We start from the raw sequence: 21,750 nt of genomic DNA on the forward strand, positions 1-21,750 counted from the left end.
TCGTGGGAAGCTCTCAGGAGGGAGGCCCCTGTGACTCTAGGGGGGAAATGCTGGCAGGTCCTGGAAGGAGATCATGGACTGGCAAGTCCCTGGCGTACCCCCGAAAGAAAAATGGGACAACTCAGTGAGTATCACTTTTATTTCCTGTTCTTAAAGTGAGAGGTAAACACACAGAAGCATGTCCTAGGTAACTACTTAGAATAGCCACACACACACCCCGACTTCTCCTGGGACCAGGAAAATGTCCCCTCCCTCCCTCCTTTAACTTGGGACTCAAATGGAACTCAACTCTTCTTCAAAACATTTTAAATCCAGAAAGACCAGCAGGGGGCACCCTTTCCCGCAGTCTGGCTCTGCCGCTGGGGGCTGGGCCGGGAAGGGCCCGGAGCACCCTCCCCGCAGCAGCAGCACCAGCCGGGTGGGTGCTGGCTCTCCTCAGCCTGTTGCCCCACTGCCAGGAGAGCCGCCTCGAACACACCCCTCGTGCACAGAGCTTCTGCACCCCATCCCGAAACAGCACCGTGGAACCCAACAAGCAACACAGACACTCGCTAACTGGTTGACAGAACTGGCCCAAACCCCACCCCCTGACGGCTGATGCCGCATTCCGAGCCCTGCTCTCTCCCCAGACAGGTTTTCCTCCTTGGGAAGCTGGAGAGGGGGCAGCGGGGGGAGCGGTGGGACAGAGGCTTAGAGGCGCTGGCCTCCGTTCTCAGTGGCTAACACCATCCAGCACACACTGGTCAGGGGCGGGGGCGGCCTTGGTGGACAGGAAGTACGGATGCGCAAGGGCGCCCTTGGCTGAGATCCGCTGGCTGGGGTCGTACTGCAGGAGTTGCTGTGAAACAGGGAGGAAGAGGAAGCGATCGGGCCTGGGTGTGGCCGGGCTGGGGAGAGGACCGACCCTCCCCGGTAAATCCCGGCCAAGGGCCCCAAGCCACAAATTGCTGCTTCAGGCCCAGGGCTGCACAAAGCCACTGGCTCCCACCTCAGGAGCCAGGTCTGGATGCCCTGGAAAGTGGAGACGAAGCCAGAGCCCAGGTGCCACCCTGCTGCGTCACCCTGGTCTCCTACAGGCGGCCGAGGCCGAGTCCCTCTCTCCCTTCCCCAATGAGGTTTCCAGGCCCCAGACAACCTCTAGCTGAGACAGACCTCTCTCTGTGTACGGGCCAAACCTGCCAGGAAGCACACTCGAAGCTGGGGCGAGAACTCCCTGTCCCTGTTCCCAGCCAGGCTGCGGAAGGGCCCTGCCTCCGAGTGGCCAGGACAGAGTGCAGAAAGCCTCGGGAGTCTGTGCCGTCTGCTGGCTGGATGGGTAAACACACACTGACTTCTGGAAGCTGGACCTGGAGCCCGAGATGAAGACATGCCCAGCCTTCCTCTGATCAGCACCAGGCTAAAGGGAGGAACATGCCCGAGTCTTTGTGGGCAGTCTGGTCTGGGCCAGCCCCAGGGCGAGGCAGTGTGAGGATGCGGTGGGGGCCCAGGCAGCTGGCCGGGGGCCTTGTGGGAGCGCAGCCTCTGCGGGAGGCCCTGCAGGGATCCCTGATGCGGAAGGGGGCATGGGCTCTGCCTGGAAAAGCTTAGTTTCCATGGGGTAATAACGAACACAGGGAAAATTACCAGAAACGTGGCAACTTAGGAAAAAAGGTCAAGGATGACAGCATAGAGCTAACTAGGACAGAGGGAAGGTGAGCACTGGACTCATCACGGGGGAGGTCTCCAGGTGGGACAACCGATACGCACAGGGACAGGGACGCGCCAGCTGCGTACAGGAGGCAGAGAAGAGGCCAGCTTGGACTCCCAAGAAGCCGGGTTGCATAAGGCACTGGCTAACAAAAGGGATGTTTCTGGGGGCGGCGGCAGCTGGAGCCGGGAGGCTGTTCTGCCCTCCCCAGCCGCGGGCCCGAACCTACCGTGAGCAGGTCCTTGCTCTCTGGTTCCAGATTGGGCACAAAATCCTCCAGCCTCTTCCTGGTCCACTTGGGGAAGCTGCACTTATAGTCAGGCAGCTGGGTGACCCCCGGCCACACGGTTTCATTGGGTGTCCCCAGGGCCCGAAAGATGTGAAAGAGCTGGTCAATCTCAGAGTCACCAGGAAATAGAGCTTTGCAGGTCAGCTGCAGGGGGAAGAGAAGGTGTGGGGTCTCCTCCCTTATCGTTGAGAACCCGACACCAGACCAGAAGCCAGACCAGGGAGGCCCTTCAAGGTCTCTCCCAGGGCTGTGCTAAGACCCCTGGCCTTTCTGGGATAAGGCCCAACTGCTCAGTCCTTCAGCCAGACCCTTACCCCACCTCTAACGGGGGAATCGGAGCCCCCCGCCCACCTCGGCAGGACCCCGCCTGTGCCTCCCTGTGGCCACGGCTGCCCCCGCTCTCTACCATCTCTGCAAAGATGCAGCCGATGCTCCACATGTCCACAGCGGTCGTATAGAACTTGCTGCCCAAGAGGATCTCGGGGGCGCGATACCACAGGGTCACCACCTGTGGGGACAGGACGACGGCATGGTTGAGCGCCGCCGAGGGCACGGGTGACCGCCCCGCAGCGGCCCCCGCTCCCCTCTGCCCCGTGGCACCTCGTGGGTGTAGGTGCGCAGGGGCACCCCGAAGGCCCGGGCCAGCCCGAAGTCAGCCAGCTTGATGGTGCCCAGGTCGTCGATGAGCAGGTTCTGCGGCTTCAGGTCGCGGTGGATGACGCGGTGCGTGTGGCAGAAGTTGACGCCCTGCAGCAGCTGCGAGAGGTAGCTCTGGAACGGCAGGGCGGGGGGGGGGGGGGGGGGGCGGGGGGGGGGGCGTCAGCGGGCGGGCGGCCGGGCTGCAGAGCGGGCGTCGCCGTCCTCCCGGGCCCTGGTACCTTGACCAAGTGCAGGGGCAGCTCGGAGACGGCCGCCGAGTCCATGAACTTCTTCAGGTCCTGGCTGAGGAACTCGAACACCAGGTACAGCTTCCGGTCGCTGTGCACCACGTCCAGCAGCCTGGCCCGGCACGCCCGTCAGGAGGCCGCCCGGGGCGGGCAGGCCCGGCGCCCCCCACCCCCACCCCGGCCTCCGTGCCCCGTCCGCGCCTCACCTGACGATGTTGGGGTGCTTCAGCTCTTTGAGCAGCGAGATCTCCCTGATGGCGGTGCTCGGGACCCCCTCGCTCTCCCTGCAGGAGAGGAGCGCTCAGCCGTGGAGGCAGGGCGCCCGGGACGGGGCCTCTGCCCTGGGGAGTCGCCCAAGGGTGGCCCGTTCCGGGCGCTCGGGCGCTGGAACGCGCCCCTTCCCACGGCCCGGAAGCACCGCGCGCGCCGCACGCGGGAAAGGAGCGGAATGCAACAGCCCGAGGCGCGGCCGGGGCCCCGCACTCACAGGTCCAGCCGGATCTTCTTGAGGGCCACGAGCTGGCCCGTCTGCTTGTGCCTGGCCTTGTACACCACCCCGTAGGTGCCCTCTCCGATCTTCTCCACCTTCTGGAACGCGTCCATGTCGGCGAGCTGCCCGGAACAGACTGCGCCGCGGCGTTCGCTGCGCGCTCCGCCCCGCGCGGCCCGCCTCCGCCACACCCTGCGGGACCCCCCCCCCCTACCCCCCGGCGGGACGCGGGCGGGACCGGACCTCTCAGGCCAGCCCGCCTCTGCCCAGGCGGCCTGCGTTCCGGGGACCCAAGGCTGCCCCGGGCCGGGGAGCGGGGCGCAGGGGGACGGCAAGCTCAGCTCAGGGGCACCAGTCAGGGGTCAGGAAGGGGTTCCGCGGCCACCGTGCCGCCCAGGCCGCGCGGCCAGGGCGAGGGCCTCGGCCCAGGCCGAGGGGCGCCCGTGTGGCGCCGCTCCCCGCGCCTGAGGGAATGTGGGCGGGGGTCGGGCGGCACCTGGCCTCGGCGCCCGCCTCAGGCTCCCGCCGGAACCCACGGAAAGCGCGCGCGGGCCGGCCGCCTGCTCCGCGGCGCCCCCTCCCGGCCGCAGCGCGCGCTGCACCACGTGCGGGACCGGATTCCGAGGTCCTTCTGGAACCCGCCCTGTCCCCGGCCTCGCACGAGGCCCGCAGCCCGCCCGCGCCCCGGGCTCGGCCCCCCGCGGTCTCCGGTGTCCGGCTTCGGCGCCTGCCCTCCGGGCTGTCACCTCCGGGACGCTCCCCCGTGAACAAGCGCTCCCCGCTCGTGTCTCTGCTCCGGAGAGGGCCACCATCACGGGGTGTCCCTGCGTCTTCTCCGTCGCGCTGCGGCGCCCCCCGCGGGCCCGATCCCCGGCGCCGCCGTTTCCTAGGCGCTGCTGCCCCTCTCCCGCTGGTACAGCCTCTGCTCTGCGATGGCTTCTTCCAACCGCGCGAGGTTCGCTCCTTCCACGCAGGTCAGCACGCGCGCCTTCACCACGCAGCCTCCGCCTGAAAGACACACCCGGGTGCGCCAGCTGTTTCCCTCCCCTGCCCTCAGTCCCCGCCACCCCAGGGCACGTTAGTGGGTTTGGGGGCGGGCGGAGAAACACCCCCGCGCTGCTCCCCCCCCCCCCCAAGCACCCCGGCGAGGGATCGAGCCCGCACCCCTTGGGTGGACGCGACGACGCCCTGCCCACGCGGGCCACCAGGCCAGGGCTCAGCCCCACGCGCTGACAGGACGCGTCTGACCAAGCACAGGCGACACTGGCAGTTAGTCGACCTGGGCCCCCCCACGCACCGCAGGCCCGTGTCCGGAGCTTAGGGGGCGGCCTGAAAATCCCGCCCCTCCAGGGAAGAAGGGCCAGAGGGATGTGCCTTGCACGTCCCTCCCTTGTCGTCTTAATTCTTGCCGCCTTCTCTGTAGGTTCCAAGGGACGGCGGTTGAGGAGGAGTCCCAGCCACCATCCCAGTTTTCCACGTGTACCAGGGCAGGGCATCCTGGGGCCCTCTGGGATCGGAAGCCAGGGCAGAGGGAACCCCGTATTTAATCACTCCAAGGGGAGAGTTTGGCCTTGCGGGGGCGAGCCGTCCCACCCCGGGCGAGGGGGCTTAGAGCAGATGCTGTGGTGGCCTGACGACAAGCTTTGTCACTGTTCGGGTGACATGGAAAAGAAGAGACATCTGGGGTTTGCCCCAAGCGGGTCTTCTGTGGAAGAAAAGGGCCACACGGTAACCCGACAAGCTCAGGGAAGGCCTGCGTGGTGGCCTTACAGACGCGGAGACCTACAGTAGCCGCACAGGACGGTCTGAAAACTCATTCACTAAAAAAGCAGTTCGTGGGGACTCCCGGGCTGGTGTTTTTCCTTAACAAACGCCAATCCTGACCTCACCTGAGCGTCACTATTGCCTTTTTGCGCCCATGATAACAGCCCTTGGAAGGTCAAGGTAATGCGACCCCCCGCCCCCAGCGGAGACCACGGAGCTCCTCACAGTTGCTGTTATCCTGTTAACTGCTGACGTTAACGATCCTTTGCCCACCTGCATATGGGAGGCGTCTATCATTTTACCTTTTACCCTGTTCGGGAGGTGCCCCACCCCGCTTTGCTTTCTCCCGCTTCCCTAACCGGTCGCCAAGGGACTTCACGGAACCCCTCGGTCTCCTTGGCTGTAATGTATGAAATCGGGCGCTAGCCGCTGCTCTCCGTGCTCCGGATCATTTCTCAGTCCGCTGAGATTTTGCTTCCCAGCAACTGTCCGTTTGGCTCAAACTCAAACCTATTCTCTACGGGTTTGAATGTTTTTGCATTGACACTCGTGTTCTCTGTACTCTCTGGGCGAATCAATGAATACGTTCGATGTTCTAGGACATGATCCTGTCTTCCTGTGACGCAGTTTAGAGACAGAGACCCTCCGGTCAGAGAAAGCCCAGGCCCAGCCTGCCCTGCAGCCTAGGCCACTGTTATTGACTTAACCCTGCCTGGGGTTGGACTATGTAGATCCCAGCCTTCCACACGGGAAGATTATTAACTTGTTGGAAGCATGAGGTCACCTGTGTGTCATTGGCTTCTGTTGCGAGGCACAGCCTGGCTGCAGAGGGCCGGTGACAGCCTCTGGTCGGTGTAGACTGTTCCCGTCCCTCTTCGGGACTCGCGGCCTGGCTACGCTGGTCAAACAGGGTATTCGCTCAGCTCTCTCGTGGCACTAAGAGGTCGAGGCCTTTGCTTGTGACACATGTAGCCCTACACCGTTTTCATAGAGCAGCTGCGTGTGTTCAGGATGACACGGGGGAAGCAAGGACAAAATCACAGAGTTCAAGTCACAGTTTAAAGCCTCAAAATAGGAGCCTACGTCCAGTGCTTCCACAGCGCCCGGATGGAGATTTTCGCAGTGTTCAGCGTCACCCCGCAGTCCTTCCCTTACAGCCCCCTCTCCCTGCAACCGGGGGAAAGCCTCCCTGCTAGGTTTACAGAGCAGAACCAGCTGTTTCTCCTGGGCGTGAAAATGCGCAGCCATTAGCCATGGAGGTGAGCTTCCAAATACCATTATCGCGAGGGACCGACCTGGTCGTCCCCCTGCGAAGGTCAATGGCATGAAAACAAGACAGCTAGAGCAGTAGCCCTTCAGGGGAATCTCTTCTTGCAAAGATCAAGACCCTGGAACAGGAGGCCGGGACTGAGTTACAGGAGCCGTCACAGAGCAGTGGGTAGAGGTGTGAGTAGGAGAGGGGGAGACCTTTTGGGAAGCCTGACTGTGAGAGGAAGGAGGGGCACAGCTACATGGGCAGATGGGACAGAACTTGACGCTGTTGTTATTATTGAGGCAGGAAGGTTCGGACAGGGAACAGAGGCCTCAGGCTCTACCCCTCCCCTTCTCTGGCTTGGCGAGAACATCACAGATGCGACCTTTGCTGACCACCTATTGCCCTGCTACCCGCTCCTCAATTCCCCGTAATTGAGAGAAAAAGAAAAAAAAAAAGCCCTCTATCTGGAGAGGAGGGACAAGGACGGTCGAGCTGTGCAGGCGGTCACCCCACGGCGTCCAAAGCCCACGTTTAATGGAAGCCCTCCGCCGACCCATGGGCACGTCTCGTTCTCTGAGGTCGCCCGCTCTCACTTCTCGAGTGCGTCCTGTCGCTTTGATAAGTTTGCTGTGCATCACTAAACCTCCCCGTCACGCTCTTGGATTCTCTCTTGTCCCGGGATAAGGGCCTGGGTCTAGCTGAGGCCTCCCTTGGCCTCCCTGGGTGCCCTCCAGCATCGGCTACTATTATTATGGTTCCTTTAACTTGGAAGCGGCTCCAGTGCTTTATACTCTGAGGGAGGAGCCAGTGGTAACAGGGAAGGGCTCCGCAGAGAGAGCAGAGTCCCCGCGGAGGGCAGGCCATGGGCATGGCCCGGGGATGCGCCTCCGGCAGGAGGGGCCCTTTCCTGCCCCGGACTGGAGGGAAGAAGCTACTGACGGGTGTGGACACCTATAATTTTAGGATGGCCGGCCGCTGTGGCCCCAATTTTACCTGGGATGTAGGAGGTGAGGAAATTTGCAGAATGGGACAGGGGAGGTGACTAAGGAGGGGTCTTGCGTAACAGGTGGGTGCCTGAAATAGTTGTGTGGGTTATGGGACTGGGGTTGATCGGGACCTATGGGAGGATTTCTTAACTTTTTACAAGTCTATTTTGTTGATTGTGCTGTTACAGTTCTTCCAATGTTTTTCCCTTTGTGCCCCTCTGCTTGTTACCCCCCTTCCCTTCAGCAATTCATATCCATGGGGGTGCATGTAAGTTATTCGGCTTCACCCTTCCCTATACTAAACACCCTCCTGTCCAGTTTGTACCTACCAATTATGCTTCTTGATCCCCGTACCTTTTCTCCCATTTCTCCCCCTCCCCACTCCCAGCTGATAACCCGCCAAATGCTCCCCACACCTATGATTCTGTTCATATTCTGGTTGTTTGCTTAGGTTTTTTTTTTTTTTTAGAGTCAGTTGTTGATAGTTGTGAGTTTGTCATTTTAGTGTTCATAGTTTTGATCTTCTTCTTTTTCTTAAGTAAGTCCCTTTGACATTTCATGTAATAATGGCTTGGTGATGATGAACTCCTTTAGCGCTACCTTGTCTGGGAAGCACTTCATCTGCCCTTCCATTCTAAATGATAGCTTTGCTGGATAGAGTAGTCCTGGTTGTAAGTCCTTGCTTTTCATCGCATTGAATACTTCTTGCCAGTCCCTTCTTGCCTGCAAAGTTTCTTTTGAGAAATCAGCTGATAGTCCTATAGACACCCCTTTGTAGGTAACTCTCTGCTTTTCTCTTGCTGCTTTTAAGATTCTCTCTTTATCTTTCACCTTGGCATCTTAATTATGACATGTCTTGGTGTGGTCCTCTGTGCGTCCAACATGTTTGGGACTCTCTGTGCTTCTTGGACTTGTATGTCTATTTCCTTCGCCAGATTAGGAAAGTTTTCTTTCATTATTTCTTCAAATGAGTTTTCAATTTCTTGCCCTTTCTCTTCTCCTTCTGGCACCCCTATGGTTCGGATGTTAGTACATTTAATGCTGTCCCAGAGGTTCCTAAGCCCGTCCTCATTTTTTTCAATTCTTGTTTCTTCTTTCTGTTCCAGGTGAATGTTTATTTCTTCCTTTTGTGTCAAATAGTTGATTTGAATCCCAGTTTCCTTCCCATCACTGTTGGTTCCTTGTATGTTTTTCTTTATTTCACTTTGTATAACTTTGACTTCTTCCTTTATTTTGTGGCCATACTCAATCATTTCTTTGAGCATCCTCATAACCAGTGTTTTGAACTCTGATAGATTGCTCATCTCCATTTCATTTAGCTCTTTTTTGAGTTTTGTTCTGTTCTTTCTGGGCCATGTTTCTTTGTCTCCTCATCTTGGCAGCCTCCCTGTGTTGGTTTCTGTGTATTGGGTAGAGCTTCTTTGACTCCATGTCTTGGTCATGTGGCCTAATGTACTGGGTGTCCTGTAGGGTCCACTGGCACAGCCTCCCCTGTCACCCAAGCTGGGTACTCCAGGTGCACCGCTTGGTTGGGCTGACTCATCCTCCTCTTGTAGCTGAGCCCTGGTTGCTGCTGGCAGGTCCATGGGAGGCATTTACCAGGCCAGTCAGCGGCAAGGACTGGCTGCGACCACTGACCACCACCCTCCTCCTTCCGTGGGGGATCAGCTGTGCAGGGTAGGGTGCTGGTGCTCCTACATGGTCTGTAGCTGTGCACTGGCTGCGCTGGCCCTGGGGTTCCCCAGGTGGTGTAGGCCAAGGTCAGCCCCCACCTGTGTTTGCCCGGGGCCGCCCTGCCTGAGCTGTAAATAATCTGAGGTGGCTGCTGCTTGTGCTGGGCTTGGAGGTTCCCAGGTGAAGCCAAGCTGTGAATCTAGGCCAGCTGCTGCCAGTGCTGGGCCTGGGGCTCACTGAGGCCAGCTGTTGTGTGTTTGAGGATTTAGGAAGTTGTGCAGCAGGAGCCAGGACCAGCCATTCGTATGGAAAAGCAGCGTGGGTCGGCCTAAGCTGGGTAGGGCAGAGTCTCAGGGGGTCTCCAAGGCAGGACAAACCATGTTAACCAGGTTGATGGAGTCTCAGATGTGGCATCAGCTTGTCGGCTCTATGGGCAGAGGTTTAGAAAAGAGACAATGGCTTTTGTTGGCCTTCATGCTGGACATTTGCATTTCTCCCTGAGTACCACTGGTGCCTTTCAAGCTACCAGAGGGAGTGACTCTGAGCAGGTAAGTCCGGGTGCGGGTTCTTTAAGGGGAACTGCTTGGGGCTCCGGCAGTTTCTTCCACCGACTCAATCCCCGCTGGGTTTTGCAGCCAGAAGTTGTGGGGACTTATCTTCCTGGCTCTGGAACCCTTGGCTGGGGGCCTGGTGTGGGACTGGGACTCCTCACTTCTGAGATATCCGTCCCGAATTTTTATCCCATGTAGGTGTGGGACCAGCCTGTTCCACATCTGTGCCCCTCCTTCCCATCTCGATGGATGTGGTTTCTTTAATTCCGTAGTTGTCAGACTTCCATTCAGCTTGATTTCTGATGGTTCTGGCTGATGGTGGTTCTATATTTCAGTTGTAATTTTGATGTGGTTGTGTGAAGAGACGAGCCACGTCTGCCCACGCCACCGTCTTGACCCGAGCTCCGGATTCCTAAGCAGCATGGAGGCCCCCAGTTAGACAGGAGGCCCTGGAATCATCGTGCTAGGACTCCGGGGAACTTGTGAACTTTCTCCATCAACAGTCGGATGGGGCCCAACAGGGTGGAGGTTGGGGTTCAGTCAGGCAGGAATGAGAGAAGGCAAGGGGCTGAAACTTCTGCCAGGAATGTCATTGAAATGACAGTGAGTCCAGCTGGAGGGGAGGAAAGCAAACAGGAGAGAGAAGATGGAAGGAAAGGGAGGAGTCCGAAGTCCACGGGGTGGAGGAGGGAAAGGAAGAAGCTGTTTTGGGGAGCAGAGGTGGGGCCTTTCTGGGAGCAGCCAAGGGTGTCGGAGGCAGGGGTGGGACAGAGCACACAGTGACAGAACTGGTGGCCCGCAGAGGCCGAGGAGAAAGTGGGCACTGACAAACCCGAGGAGCCAGCAGGACTCGGGTCACCTCTGGGGGCTGTGTGGCTTGGGACGCTGACCGGGCCTCACGTGGGAGGGTGGGCGGGGAACTGCGGGCCTGGGGAGAAGCCAGGTTCCAGGCAGGTCCCGAGAAGGCGACAGCATGCAGAGGAGGCCCGAGGCGTAGGAGCAGCGGTCCCGGAGGCCCCACGGAGCGGGGGACGGTGGTGCCAAGGAACAGACTAGAAGGGGTTTACGGCTGAGGGTTCTAGGGCAGCCCCGTGCTGCAGGCCCAGGAATTCTATTAGGGACGCTGGGGAAGAGTGGGGAGTGGCTGCGCCCCAATATGTTAGTGCCTGGACAGGAAGCCCTGGGCCTGTGGATGGTGCCAAAGACGGTGGTGCCAGCCAGCGAGTTTCGACACAGAGCTGGCATTTCTTCACCTTTTCTATCTCCTCACAAGCTCTTCATGTAAACACGTCAGACAGGTGGCTTTAGGCAGCACTGCCATCCTGTCACGGGGCACGACTGGTATCTGGTTGACCTTTGTGTCCCCACAGGAGTTTGGACCTGACCAGGGACCAGCCACGCTGTGCCCCCTCTGCCCAGGCTGGGGGCGGGGTGGCCACGTCCGTGCCCAGCGCCTGCCCAGCCCCCGCCTCCTTGTTGCCATTTCTTCCCTTGTGTCAGTTGCAAACGAGCATGTGTGACTTTTAGAAACTTGGGGAATATTTTTTAAGAAAAAAAAATATATATGCAGGTTATAACGTAATCAGTAAACTAGCCAGAGCCTAGGAAGAACGCTGCAGGGTCTGAGGGCTGATTGCTCAAGGTTCCATTTTTCCTTTTTCTGGCCAGAACACGACAGGGCGGCCCTGGGTGCCTTCCCACAAGTCACGCAGAGGCCCTCAGCCGATCATCCGCCTGGTCGGTGGCTGGACGGGCCGGGCAGGCCCAGGTGCTGGCGGGTCCCTGTGCGACCACAGTCCCCACAAGCTCTCGCCTAAGGAGCCGCGCAGCTGGTGACCGTGACCATTGCTTGGATGTAGCATTTCATCAGGGCTTTGAAAGAGGTGACATTCAAATTCAATCACTCCTCCAGCATTTATTCACTGTGATTCTTCTCTAGAGAACTTTTCCTCGTTAATCATTTGCTTTCACTGAAACACAATCCAAACAGAAAAAGGCAGGATCCATGCGAGGTAAGGAGGCAGCAGGTGTAGGTAAGGCAGCCAGGAGGAGAGAATGAGGAAGACCCAGATTCCAGTAAATTCCAGTCAATTCCATAGAACAAACGACTAAGTTCTTCTGGCATTTTAAAAAAAAAGGAAGACAGAGACTTGGGATATGTGACCAAGTGTGATGCAGGGACTCTGGGACCCCGATCTGAGCTAGCCAATTGTAAACACTCTTCTTTCTTTCTTTCTTCCTTTGGCAACGGGGGGAAAGCACACACGAACAAGGTATTAGAATCTATGGAGCACAAGCTATTGATTTTGTTGCGCGTGGCGTGGAGGCGTTAGGGACGCACGCTGAGGTATTTATGAGTAAGATGTGACAGAGTCTTATACCTGCCCTGAAACCCAGCAGTGAGATGGACGCAGGCGCGAGGCACCGGGCAGCGGGGTGCGGGCTGCGCCGAGCCCGGGCGGCGGGGGCGCAGCCGTGATGTCCGTCGCGCTACGGCGGTGTGTGTTTGAGACAAGAAACATTACACTTAAAGGAATATATGGGTCGCCCGGGCTGGCATGGCTCAGTGGATCGAGCGCCAGCCTGTGAACCAAGGGGTCACCAGTTTGATTCCCAGTCAGGGCACAGGCCTGGGTGGCGGGCTGGGTCCCTGGTTGGGGGCGCACGAGAGGCAACCACACATGGATGTTTCTCTCCCTCTCTCCCTTTCATTCTCTCTAAAAGTAAATAACTAAAATCTTTAAAAATAAAAAAACGATACGGGTCAAATTTACACTATAAAGCTTTTTCCATTTTTCTTCCCACATATCCTCCTAAATGTCCATTCCAGGTCCTACCCCTGTCCTGGCCTGCTGCCCCCTCTCCATTTCCACCGCTCCCTGTATTGGCCATCGGCCTCAGGGTTCCGGACACCGGAGAGTCAGGGCTCCAGAGCTCCCAGGACCTGAGCTGAGGGCGGCTGCTTTGACTCCCTGAAACTGTTACAGGAAAGAAGTGAGCTGAGGCTGCTTCGGCTCCCTGGGAGGTCAGAGAACAGGGGCCTCGGAGCCAGGTTCAAGCCCAGGACGAGCTGCTGCTGCCCACTGCTCCCCTGGCTACAAGTCTCCTGGGACCCCTCGTTTAAGGGGTGCACGTCTGAGAGGGAAGGGCGCAGCTGTGCCCCCGGGGGCAGGAGCACCGAGTACGCGGGTGTCACAGCGCAGCCTGCGGCTCTCAATGCCAGAGCGCCTCCCAGGTGGCTTTGACTGCTCCCCTTGCGTTCTGCTTCTCTCACCCCGACTTCCAGGATGGGCATTCCAGCCCCATCCGCTCTGAGCCTTGGTTTTCTCACCTACGAACTAGCAATAATAAGACTCAGATTAAGAGCTGGTGGGCAGTTTCAAAATGACTGAAGCAAACCTGGAACTAGGCCTGGACGTCACAGGCCTTCAGAAATGAATGTTTCTCTCCACTGTTTCTCAGTCCCCTGGGGCAGACGGGCTCTGAGCCCAACCATCTGTTTCCCAGGAGTCCCTGACCTTGTGGGCTGATCTGGAAGGAATGCTAACCCCAGTGACGGACTCCTGTTGGCTCAGAAACCAGGGGCTCGGGACCCGGAGTGAAAACGCAGGGGCGAGGCCCTGGCTCACCCCTCTGCTGCTCAAGCTCCCCGAGGACCATGTACAGGAAGCCCATCTGGGCCTGGAATGGCTCCACCAACTTGGTACAGACAAGGACCTGGTGCTGCTCGGATCCGTGCTGCGCCGTCAGGGTCACTCGGGACTGGGTCACATCGTAGAGGCACAACCTGGAAGTCAGGGCAAGTGCGATCATTTCTGTCCATAGACAGAACCGCCACCAAGCTTACAAGGCTTAGGGCAGCCAGGAAATCCAAGGGAAAATGATCAGCCTCACTTTGATCAGACAAAATAAAAATGGTGCCAACAAATCAGAAACACCATTTCAGTCTAGAGTGTTGGGGTGTAACCTGTGACCCGTTCAATGAGTCTTGACAAAAAAACACACTTGGTGTAACCACCACCCCAGTCACGATTTAGTACATTTCTGTCACCCCCAAAAGTTCCCTTGTGCCTCTTTGAAGTCAATCTCCCCATCTCCCACCCACGCTTTTTGTCTCTAAAGGTGGGTTTTCTGCTCAAGCATCCCATCCAAATGAAATGATAACAGCATGTGTCCTGTGTCCAGCTTTCACTCAGCACAGAGGTTTTGAGACTCGCGGACCTGCTGGGTGCAACAGTGCTCTGTCCCTTTTCATTGCTCAGGGGTACTCTGTTCAATGGGTGAAGAAATGAAACATCTGTTGCTCAGCAACACTGGCTGCAGTATCCTTTCCCAGCTCCATTACATTGAGGTCTTTGTCAAAAATCAACACATTTTGGTTAAGTAAATAGGTTACGGTTAAGTAAATTATGATATAGCTATCCATGAAATAGAAGGGATCTATTTAAAGTAATGATATAGGTCCACATATGTGGCATGGAACTAGGTCTACCATATCCAAGTCATAAATAAATGGTATCACCTAGCAATACAATAGGATCTCATCTAGCTTAAAAGATTTCTATGTATATGTGTACATATGTCTCCAAGAGAGTCCTGAATGATTCTTTTCTCCCTGTGTAGCCCCCTTCCACCCTGATTAGCAGTGACCCATGTACCCAACAGGACATTGCAGAAATGAGAGAGTGACCTCCGAGGTTAGGTCACAGAAGGCACTGTGGCTTTCTCTTCGTGCTCTCTGTTGCACCCCTCATTCCAGGGGAAGCCACCAAGTCCTGAGGATCTGCCAACAGCCCCAAGGAGAAAGCTACATTGTGAGGGACTGAGCCTTCTTGACAGGAGCCAGCACTAATTCTCCAAACGTGAATGAGTCGCCTTGGGAGCAGGTCCTCCAGGTCCGGTCCAGCCTTCAGAGGTTGGCAGTCCCGGCCGACACCTTAACTGCAACCTCATAAGTGGATCTGAGCCAGAACCACCCAGCTAACCCACTCCCAAGCTCCTGACCTGTAGTAACTATGAAATAATAAGCTTTAGTTATCATTTTAAGCCACTAAATTTTGGGGTAAGTTGTTACACAGCAATACATGACTCACATAGTATATACATGTGTATATACATAAACACACACATACACAGTGCATACACATCCACCCACTTATACATATATACATACATACACACATGAAAAAGTACGTGATCACCAAAAGGTTAGCAGTGGTTGCTGAGTGCAGGATCACAGGTGATTTTTGCTTGCTTTATGGATTGTCTACATTTTTTATAATGAAAGCATATGAAGTTTTTGGCATTTTAAAAGTAATTAGACAAAATGATAATAAAACCATTTAAATTGTTTTGGGGGGCCACTTAAACATCCCCCACTTGTGAAGAAAACCGAACTCACCTGCCAAATGTCCTCAGGGTGCCCCCGTCAGGGACTTGGCCGGTGCTGACCTCCCAGGGGAAGTAATAGATCCCAGGCTTGGGAAGCGTCATTGGCTCCTGTCACCGACGAGCTGGGACGGATTTCTGAAGATTTCTGACAAACCAAGCAGGCAACGAGATGGAGATTAGCAGATACCTGAGACCTATAACATCTGAAAGGCTACTTCCAGTGGGTGGTGGTTTAAAATTTTAAAAACATTTTTTTGATAGGTTATGCCTTCACATAGTACAGTATTGTTCCTACCCCACTCCTGTGCAACCCTAGCCCCCCTCACCACCTAAAGCGGGGTGGTCCGCCAAAGGGCGGGTGGTAATCTACCATCTGTCACAACCACTCAGTGCTGCTGTCACCGTGCAAACAGGTACACACATGTGCACCAACTAAGGAGCACAACGGGTCTGCAAACTGTTTATTTCCGGGTGAACTACGGATACATGCTGTTAGACTGGGGGTACGGGTTTTGTTATAATTTTTTAAAAAGAGAAAAATCTGGTTAAATAAGTGATGTAATAACACAATGGAACACTTGCAGGATTTTTCTCTTTTTGTATTTTATTTAATCTTGTATTTTTTTTCTCACAGGCTTTTCAAAGATGAGGCTTTAGACGTACTCATATGGCAAGATCCCCAAGATACAGCATCAGGAAAAGCAGTAAGGGGCAGGCACATACATATAATTTGTACCTTTCTGCGTGTGTGTGTGTGTGTGTGTGTGAGAAAGAGGGCAAGAGGGAGAGAGGGAGGGAGAGAGAGAGAGAGAGCAATCCTGACCGTGAGAAGTCTTGTGCAGAATGTTAGCACGGTGGGATTCGTCACTAATTATTCAGCGACAACGGGATCTTGCAGGTGAGAGCCTTCGGCTGTTTCTTGATAGGACAGGAGAGAGGAGACAGGAACAAAGAAAACGGTATGAAATAAGGCCAAGGAAGACCCTTGCCGAGCTCAGGCAGCACAGCTTTAATCCAGAAGGGGAGTGTCACTTAGGCTCCCGCACGACTGGCCTCAGTCTCCTGACGAGGCTGGCAGTGCTGTCGCCCACAGCCCACGGTCACGTCAGCACACCAGTTCTCTCCCCATAAATGCATGTGCTCTGCAGTGCGCGACCAGGGAGCAGAGCCTCTGTCACCAGAAACGAGACAGCCCCCTAATCATCTTTGGCATGAGAGAGAAGCAAAAAAATAAAACAAAAAAAAACAAACCCCAAACTGCCAAGACATTGTCACCCTTCCTGTCTGGGGTGATGGGGACAATCTCGCCCAGTGCAGCAAAGAGCTGGAACTTTTTTAGGCTAAGTTTTCCACTCTCAAGCATGATGTATATTATAAGCTAAGCTATAAGTAACAATGCCATTACATTTATTTTTTATTTTTAAATTATGATGCAGTAGAATTGACTCTTTGGGGAGCATACACTTATAAATTTAACCTCAATTTTTTTTCAAACAGAAGTTGCCATGTTTAAGACAAGCGCAGCCGGCTCCATAAGTCATTATCCACATATTGTCACACAGTCAAAAAAGTTTCTGAGCCCTGGCTGGTGTGGCTCAGTGGACTGAGCACTGGCCTGTGAACCACAGGGTCGCCGGTTCGATTCCCACTCAGGGCACAGGCCTGGGTTGCAGGCCAGGTCCCCAGTAGGGGTGAGTGAGAGGCAACCACACAGTGACATTTCTCTACCTCTCTTTCTCCCTCCCTTCCCCTCTCTCTAAAAATAAATACAATTTTTAAAATGAATTTTAAAAAATGTTTCTGAGAAGGTATATCAGAGCCAGCTTCTCCTGTGACTCAGCCAGATGGCAACCAGTCTCCTTAGAAGTCTGAGTAATGGTGCCGCCTGTAATTAAGGGCCTTGCCCTTTCCTCTCCCCGAGGTGCTTCTGGGAGAGAAAGCCCTGATGGGAACGGGAGAAACAGCTTCTTTGTAAGGACTGGGCACAGGAAGGGTGGGGGGCCACTCTGACCCCTCCTTTCAGTCTCTCCTGAAGCGACTGCCGAGGCTTCTGCAGTAGGACCGGCGGTAGCAGAAGTGACACCCGTAACGGAGTTCGTCAGCGCTTTCATCACCTTTGGGTTGGTTTCTGTTCTTTTCCTTAACCCTAATGGTGTTTACTGGGAAGGATCCCCGTCCATCCTGATTCGGGGTGCTTTCGTGCCGCTTCCCTCTGAGCGGCAGGCGCGAGGCTGCCATCTGTGCTCGGTGGCGAGGGCGAGGGCGCGGCCTCCGGGGTCACTGCGCACCAGGGAAGGACCGGGGCTCTGCACCTGGCGCCTCCTCTCGTGCTTCCTCTTCTCCTCGTCTGGAGCGGGACGGAGGGGGTCTCTTGTCGTGGGGAGGTGGTCACTGCCAGAAAGGTGACGACCTTTCTCGAAAACAAGAACCATGACTATGTCTGTCTGCCACCGCACAGCCGGATTAGATGACTGGTCTGTTACGAAAGGATGGAACTCGGCAATGGCCAGGCAGAGGGAATGCGCAGGGCGAGGTGTGTGGGGTGGGCGTGGGGCTCCCACACAGCCCTGCGCGTCCACCAACCCAGAAGCAACTCATTAACGTCTTGGAAGCGACAGTTCTTTGTTAGCCTGTATTGCACAATGAATCTTCAACATGAAAACTCGAGTTACACCCTCCGGTTTGAACTATGGCCTCAAAAGGTTCTATCCCATGGAGACTACAAAATTTACACGGGATGGGATCTCAGTTAAATGGATTTCACATTCACCAAATAAAAGGATTGTTTTTCTATGTCTTTAAAAGTTCATGGGTGGGGTAGGAGGAGGTGGAGGAGGATATGGGGGGACACATGGTGATCAAAGGAGACCTGACTTGGGGTGGTGACCACACAATGCAGTGCACAGATGGTGTGTGGCAGAACTGTGCACCTGAAACCTGTATAATTTTGTTATCAAGTGTCACCTCATTAAATTCAATAAAAAGAAAAAAAATAAAAGTTTCCAATCACCAGAGGAAAATGGATCAGAGAAGAACCATCTGTGGACGCTAATACAAGCTGATGAGACACAGGCTATTTACATATCTCCCACAGAAGACTTATGAGCTACAAAGAGAACAATGGTCTACTGCCCAGTAAAGAAACCCAGGAGACGCAGCCTTCATGTACCTCCCGGATATGATGCACTGAGACTTCAGGACTTTGGTGTTAGTTACAGTTCATAGGCTTAAGAGAGAAGCGTGTGGAAAGCTACTGTTCCGGAATTGGAATACGTGGCCCTAGGAGGCTGACAGCTGAGCCGCTGTGTTCCAGTGAGGAAAAGTCTGTGACGCAGATAAAGAATTGTTGCTCAACAGATAAAGAAATACTAGGAAAATCACCCGCTGACTCTGACTCTTAGCTGATTAGCCCTTTTCCAAACCCCTTACCTGCCTACCCTTTTCTTCTCCTTATAAAAAAGTCGACTTGAGATGAGATGTTCAGATGTGTTTTTGGGTCCATAACCCACCATCTTCTTAGACCACTGGTATCTGAATAAAGTGCCCATAAAGATTCAACCCTTGTCTCTGCTTATTGGTCCTGGTAGTGACGGGCAGCACTAATGCCTACCTTTCCGGTTTCGCCTCTTCCTCAGCAAGGCCTTCCTTGTCCAGCCCACCTAAAACAGCGCTCTCCACACCGCCAATCACTCGATCACCTCACCTTTACTTTCTTCATTGCAATTTATTAAATAATAGAATTTCAAATAGTGATTTGTTTGCTCATTCGATGTCTGTGCCTCCCACTAGATTATCAGCTCCAAGAGGTCAGGATTTGCATTATTCCTCAGTGTATCCTCCGTCTAATACAGCATCTGGGACATCATATTAAATATTCATTGAGTGGGTGAACATATTCGTGCAGAAGGGAGTGGAAACAGAACCATCCACTCCCACACTCAGCCTGGACACAAACAACCCAAAGCACACCTTCCTGCCCACGCTAAGGTGACTCTGTGGTCTGCTCCTTCACTGGCAGTTTTTTACTCTTCCTAGACCATCCAGCCCAGGCAGATGGTATGAACATCAACCGCCACTTTGCCCACTGAGAGCCTTTGAATTCATTCCCCTATTGCTTCCACGAAGTTTGGACTCTCGTACGGTGGTTCTTAACCAATCCCAGTCAAGATCCTGAACTGAAAGATCCACCTCAAACCAAACTTCCAATTCTCAAGAAGTCCTAGCCTTACCTTCTCCCCTGAGATGCAGCCAAAGCTTTGTACTGTTCTCCTTCCCCGAGCAGCAATAAACTCAGCCTTGTCTATCAGCAGGTTGTGTTGATGATATTCTGAGTCAGTTTTTAAAAGTCAGTTAATTTTTTGGGCGGAGGAGAGCAAAGGGGGAAAAATGGGGACAACTGAAATAGAATAACAAAATATTTTTTAAAATTAAATTTAAAAAATATTTTATTTTTAGAGAGAGAGGAAGTTGGGGAGGAAGAGAGGGAGAGAAACATTGGTCTATTCCGTCTCAAAAGCACCCTAACCAGGGACTGAACCCACAACCCAGGGATATGCCCTGACCAGGAATCAACCAGCGACCTTTCGCTTTGCAGAACGATGGCCAACCCATGGAGCCACACTGGTTTGAACCTGAGCCAGCCTTGGACAAGAAAACAATCTAACCCAGTAGCCAAACCAACCAGCATCAGTAACAGTGCCTTCCCTCAGAAGGAATAACCAGGGTCTTTCCCCTTCCTTTCTCCCGAGCTCCAGGGGCCTATCTACTGTAACCTCTGTAACTTTCTAAATACTTCCTTATCATTTGAAAAATAAAAAGAACAATCAGCAATAATCTTGATTTAAATTTTTGGTATTTTGTTCATTGTAGGTTTTACTGCATTAATTTGGGTTTTTTTTTTAATGTTTCATTAAAACACTATCAACCTTGATTAATTTTTTGGCGCTTCTTTAAACCGTGTTGGAGGTGAGTGCCTCACTCACCGTACCCTAGTCCCGGTACTGGAAGGAACACGGTGTTAAACGTCTAGTTTTGTGGACAGAGGGGAAAGAAGGTCCTATGGAAAGTTACCTCGCCTATAACGTTAATGGAAGGTTTCGGGCCAGCCCGGTCCGGTTCTGGTGCATCTAGGTTAACACACCTTTGAAACACGCGTGATCACCTCCAGAGAGCTCGTAATCCTGTTAACTCCTCGGAAATCTAATCCCTCGCTTGTCCCCACCTCCATGTCATCTTTGTGTTTTCTCCCTAATTTCAAAACGCATAAAGGAAGCTGCAAAACTGTTACTGTCTGGAGCACTCGAGGCCTTGCTTCCCCAAATATGTTGTGAGTTTAACTCAGACTCTTACAAAAATTCTCTACAGGTTTGGCCATTCCTTACTGTTAGAAATAAAACACCGAAACCAGGGTCGCTGGGGTGCGAGGTTTACTCAGAGGAACCTGCCGGGCTGTCTCGTGGCGCACAGGCTGCCGCGGCTCTAAAGGGAGGGGTACGGAAATGGCGGGAACAGAATAACGGGGCGCCTAGGGATTGGCCGGGCATTTGGTAATGGCGGCAACGATGGCGGGAACCATTGGCCGGGCACGTTGCTGGGGAGAAGAATAAGGAAAGAAAAGAAAATTTTTCTACCCCCTACTGGTGTTTTGCAAGATTTTGGGTGCCTTCCACCTGCGCCTCCACCGCCATTGTCGTGGTTTTACTTCCTGCCGAAGGACGGAACGGGCGCGGTCCCCGTTTGAGGCCCTCGCCGACCCTGACTGACTGCGACAGCAGTGCAGAAACGCTGGGTTTAAGTGTGAAGTTGCGACGGTAAATGAGAGTATAAAGGGATGGCGTAGTGTGCTTCGTCTTCACTATCAGAGCACGAAATCAGAAGCTTACGAAAACGAAATAAGAACATTTAAGTACTTTACTTCCCTATTTTTTAGGAATCCGAACCAAAAGCACCACTGATTAGCAGGGGCTGCTTCCGAGGGTGGAGAACTTCCGCTTCTCATCACAAACCCCCCTGTACTAGGTTTATAAAACGTGTGCGTGTCCAGTCTCGATGACGATGAGGATAAATGGGAAAATAAAGTGGATTCCAAGGTATAAGCACAGGGGTAGCTCGGCCTCCTTCTACGTCCGCGCCCGGCCCACCGACAGGCGCGGGCACCCGCAAGCGCACACCCAGCGCCAAGCCGCCCACGCTTCCGGCAGCGAAGTTGCCATTATCTCAACAAAATATAACTGGGGCCTCTCCCAGTGCTACTTCGGTCCCCGTCCTTTCTGGATCCAATGCGGGAACGTTTGGGGAAATCCTATGCCCTTCCTTAGCAACTGCGCAACGACCGCAAGTCACCCACCCCCACGCCCTCGAGCCCTCTTCCCGGGAGGGCTTTGCGCTCGGACCCCGGAGCGGGCCGGCCGGAGAGTCCCAAGGCGCAGGCGCACTTTTCCTGAACCTTGTTGTCCCGCCCCCCGCAACCCCCAGCCAACCTGTCTGGGCGTCCGGGCGGCCTTGGGCTTCCCACTTCCGCCCCGCGTGATCACGTGACGAGGGCGGGGCAAGTTGCCGAGAGCCCCTCGCTTCCCCCTCTCCCTCACCGCTGGCCAATTTCTTGAGCTTCTTCGGGGGTCTCCTCCTCGGTGTCTGTGGGGGTCCGCTCTGGAGCTCCCCTGGCCGAGAGCTGGGAACTCGCCTCTTCGGTGGTCGGCCGGGACACGGCGACCGCGCCTGCGCCGCCTCCCCTTTGGTTAAGGTTTTCCCCGCCCGGAGAAGAAGGGGCGGGCCGG

The 21,750-nt window shown here is 54.7% G+C and overlaps 2 protein-coding genes across 3 annotated transcripts; both read right to left on the reverse strand.

The window, feature by feature from the left end:
- Positions 1–121: 121 nt before the first annotated feature.
- On the reverse strand, positions 122–3,525 carry CDK3 (cyclin dependent kinase 3). The gene is made up of 7 exons (XM_090290564.1): positions 3,351–3,525; positions 3,070–3,147; positions 2,855–2,975; positions 2,577–2,747; positions 2,383–2,484; positions 1,917–2,120; positions 122–838 (listed from the first exon to the last, which is right to left on the reverse strand). Exons 1-7 carry the CDS (start codon positions 3,464–3,466, stop codon positions 713–715), a joined length of 918 nt encoding a protein of 305 aa, XP_090146690.1. The 5' UTR covers positions 3,467–3,525; the 3' UTR covers positions 122–712.
- Positions 3,526–4,227: 702 nt separating this feature from the next.
- Positions 4,228–21,735, reverse strand: TEN1 (TEN1 subunit of CST complex). Of its 2 annotated transcripts, XR_016513924.1 has the most exons (5): positions 21,454–21,735; positions 14,985–15,119; positions 13,213–13,370; positions 4,947–5,058; positions 4,297–4,361 (listed from the first exon to the last, which is right to left on the reverse strand). XR_016513924.1 is itself a non-coding variant. In XM_090290553.1 (4 exons), the coding sequence occupies exons 2-4, from the start codon at positions 15,074–15,076 to the stop codon at positions 4,240–4,242; spliced, it is 372 nt and encodes a 123-aa protein (XP_090146679.1). In that variant the 5' UTR covers positions 15,077–15,119; positions 21,454–21,735; the 3' UTR covers positions 4,228–4,239. The 2 variants fall into 2 exon arrangements, 1 of the variants encoding a protein (XP_090146679.1); XM_090290553.1 differs by lacking the exon at positions 4,947–5,058 and having other exon boundaries at positions 4,228–4,361.
- Positions 21,736–21,750: the final 15 nt, after the last annotated feature.

The sequence above is a fragment of the Furipterus horrens genome, unplaced genomic scaffold (assembly GCF_987537825.1).
Source record: "Furipterus horrens unplaced genomic scaffold, mFurHor1.1.pri manual_scaffold_11, whole genome shotgun sequence".
Classification (NCBI taxonomy): domain Eukaryota; kingdom Metazoa; phylum Chordata; class Mammalia; order Chiroptera; family Furipteridae; genus Furipterus; species Furipterus horrens.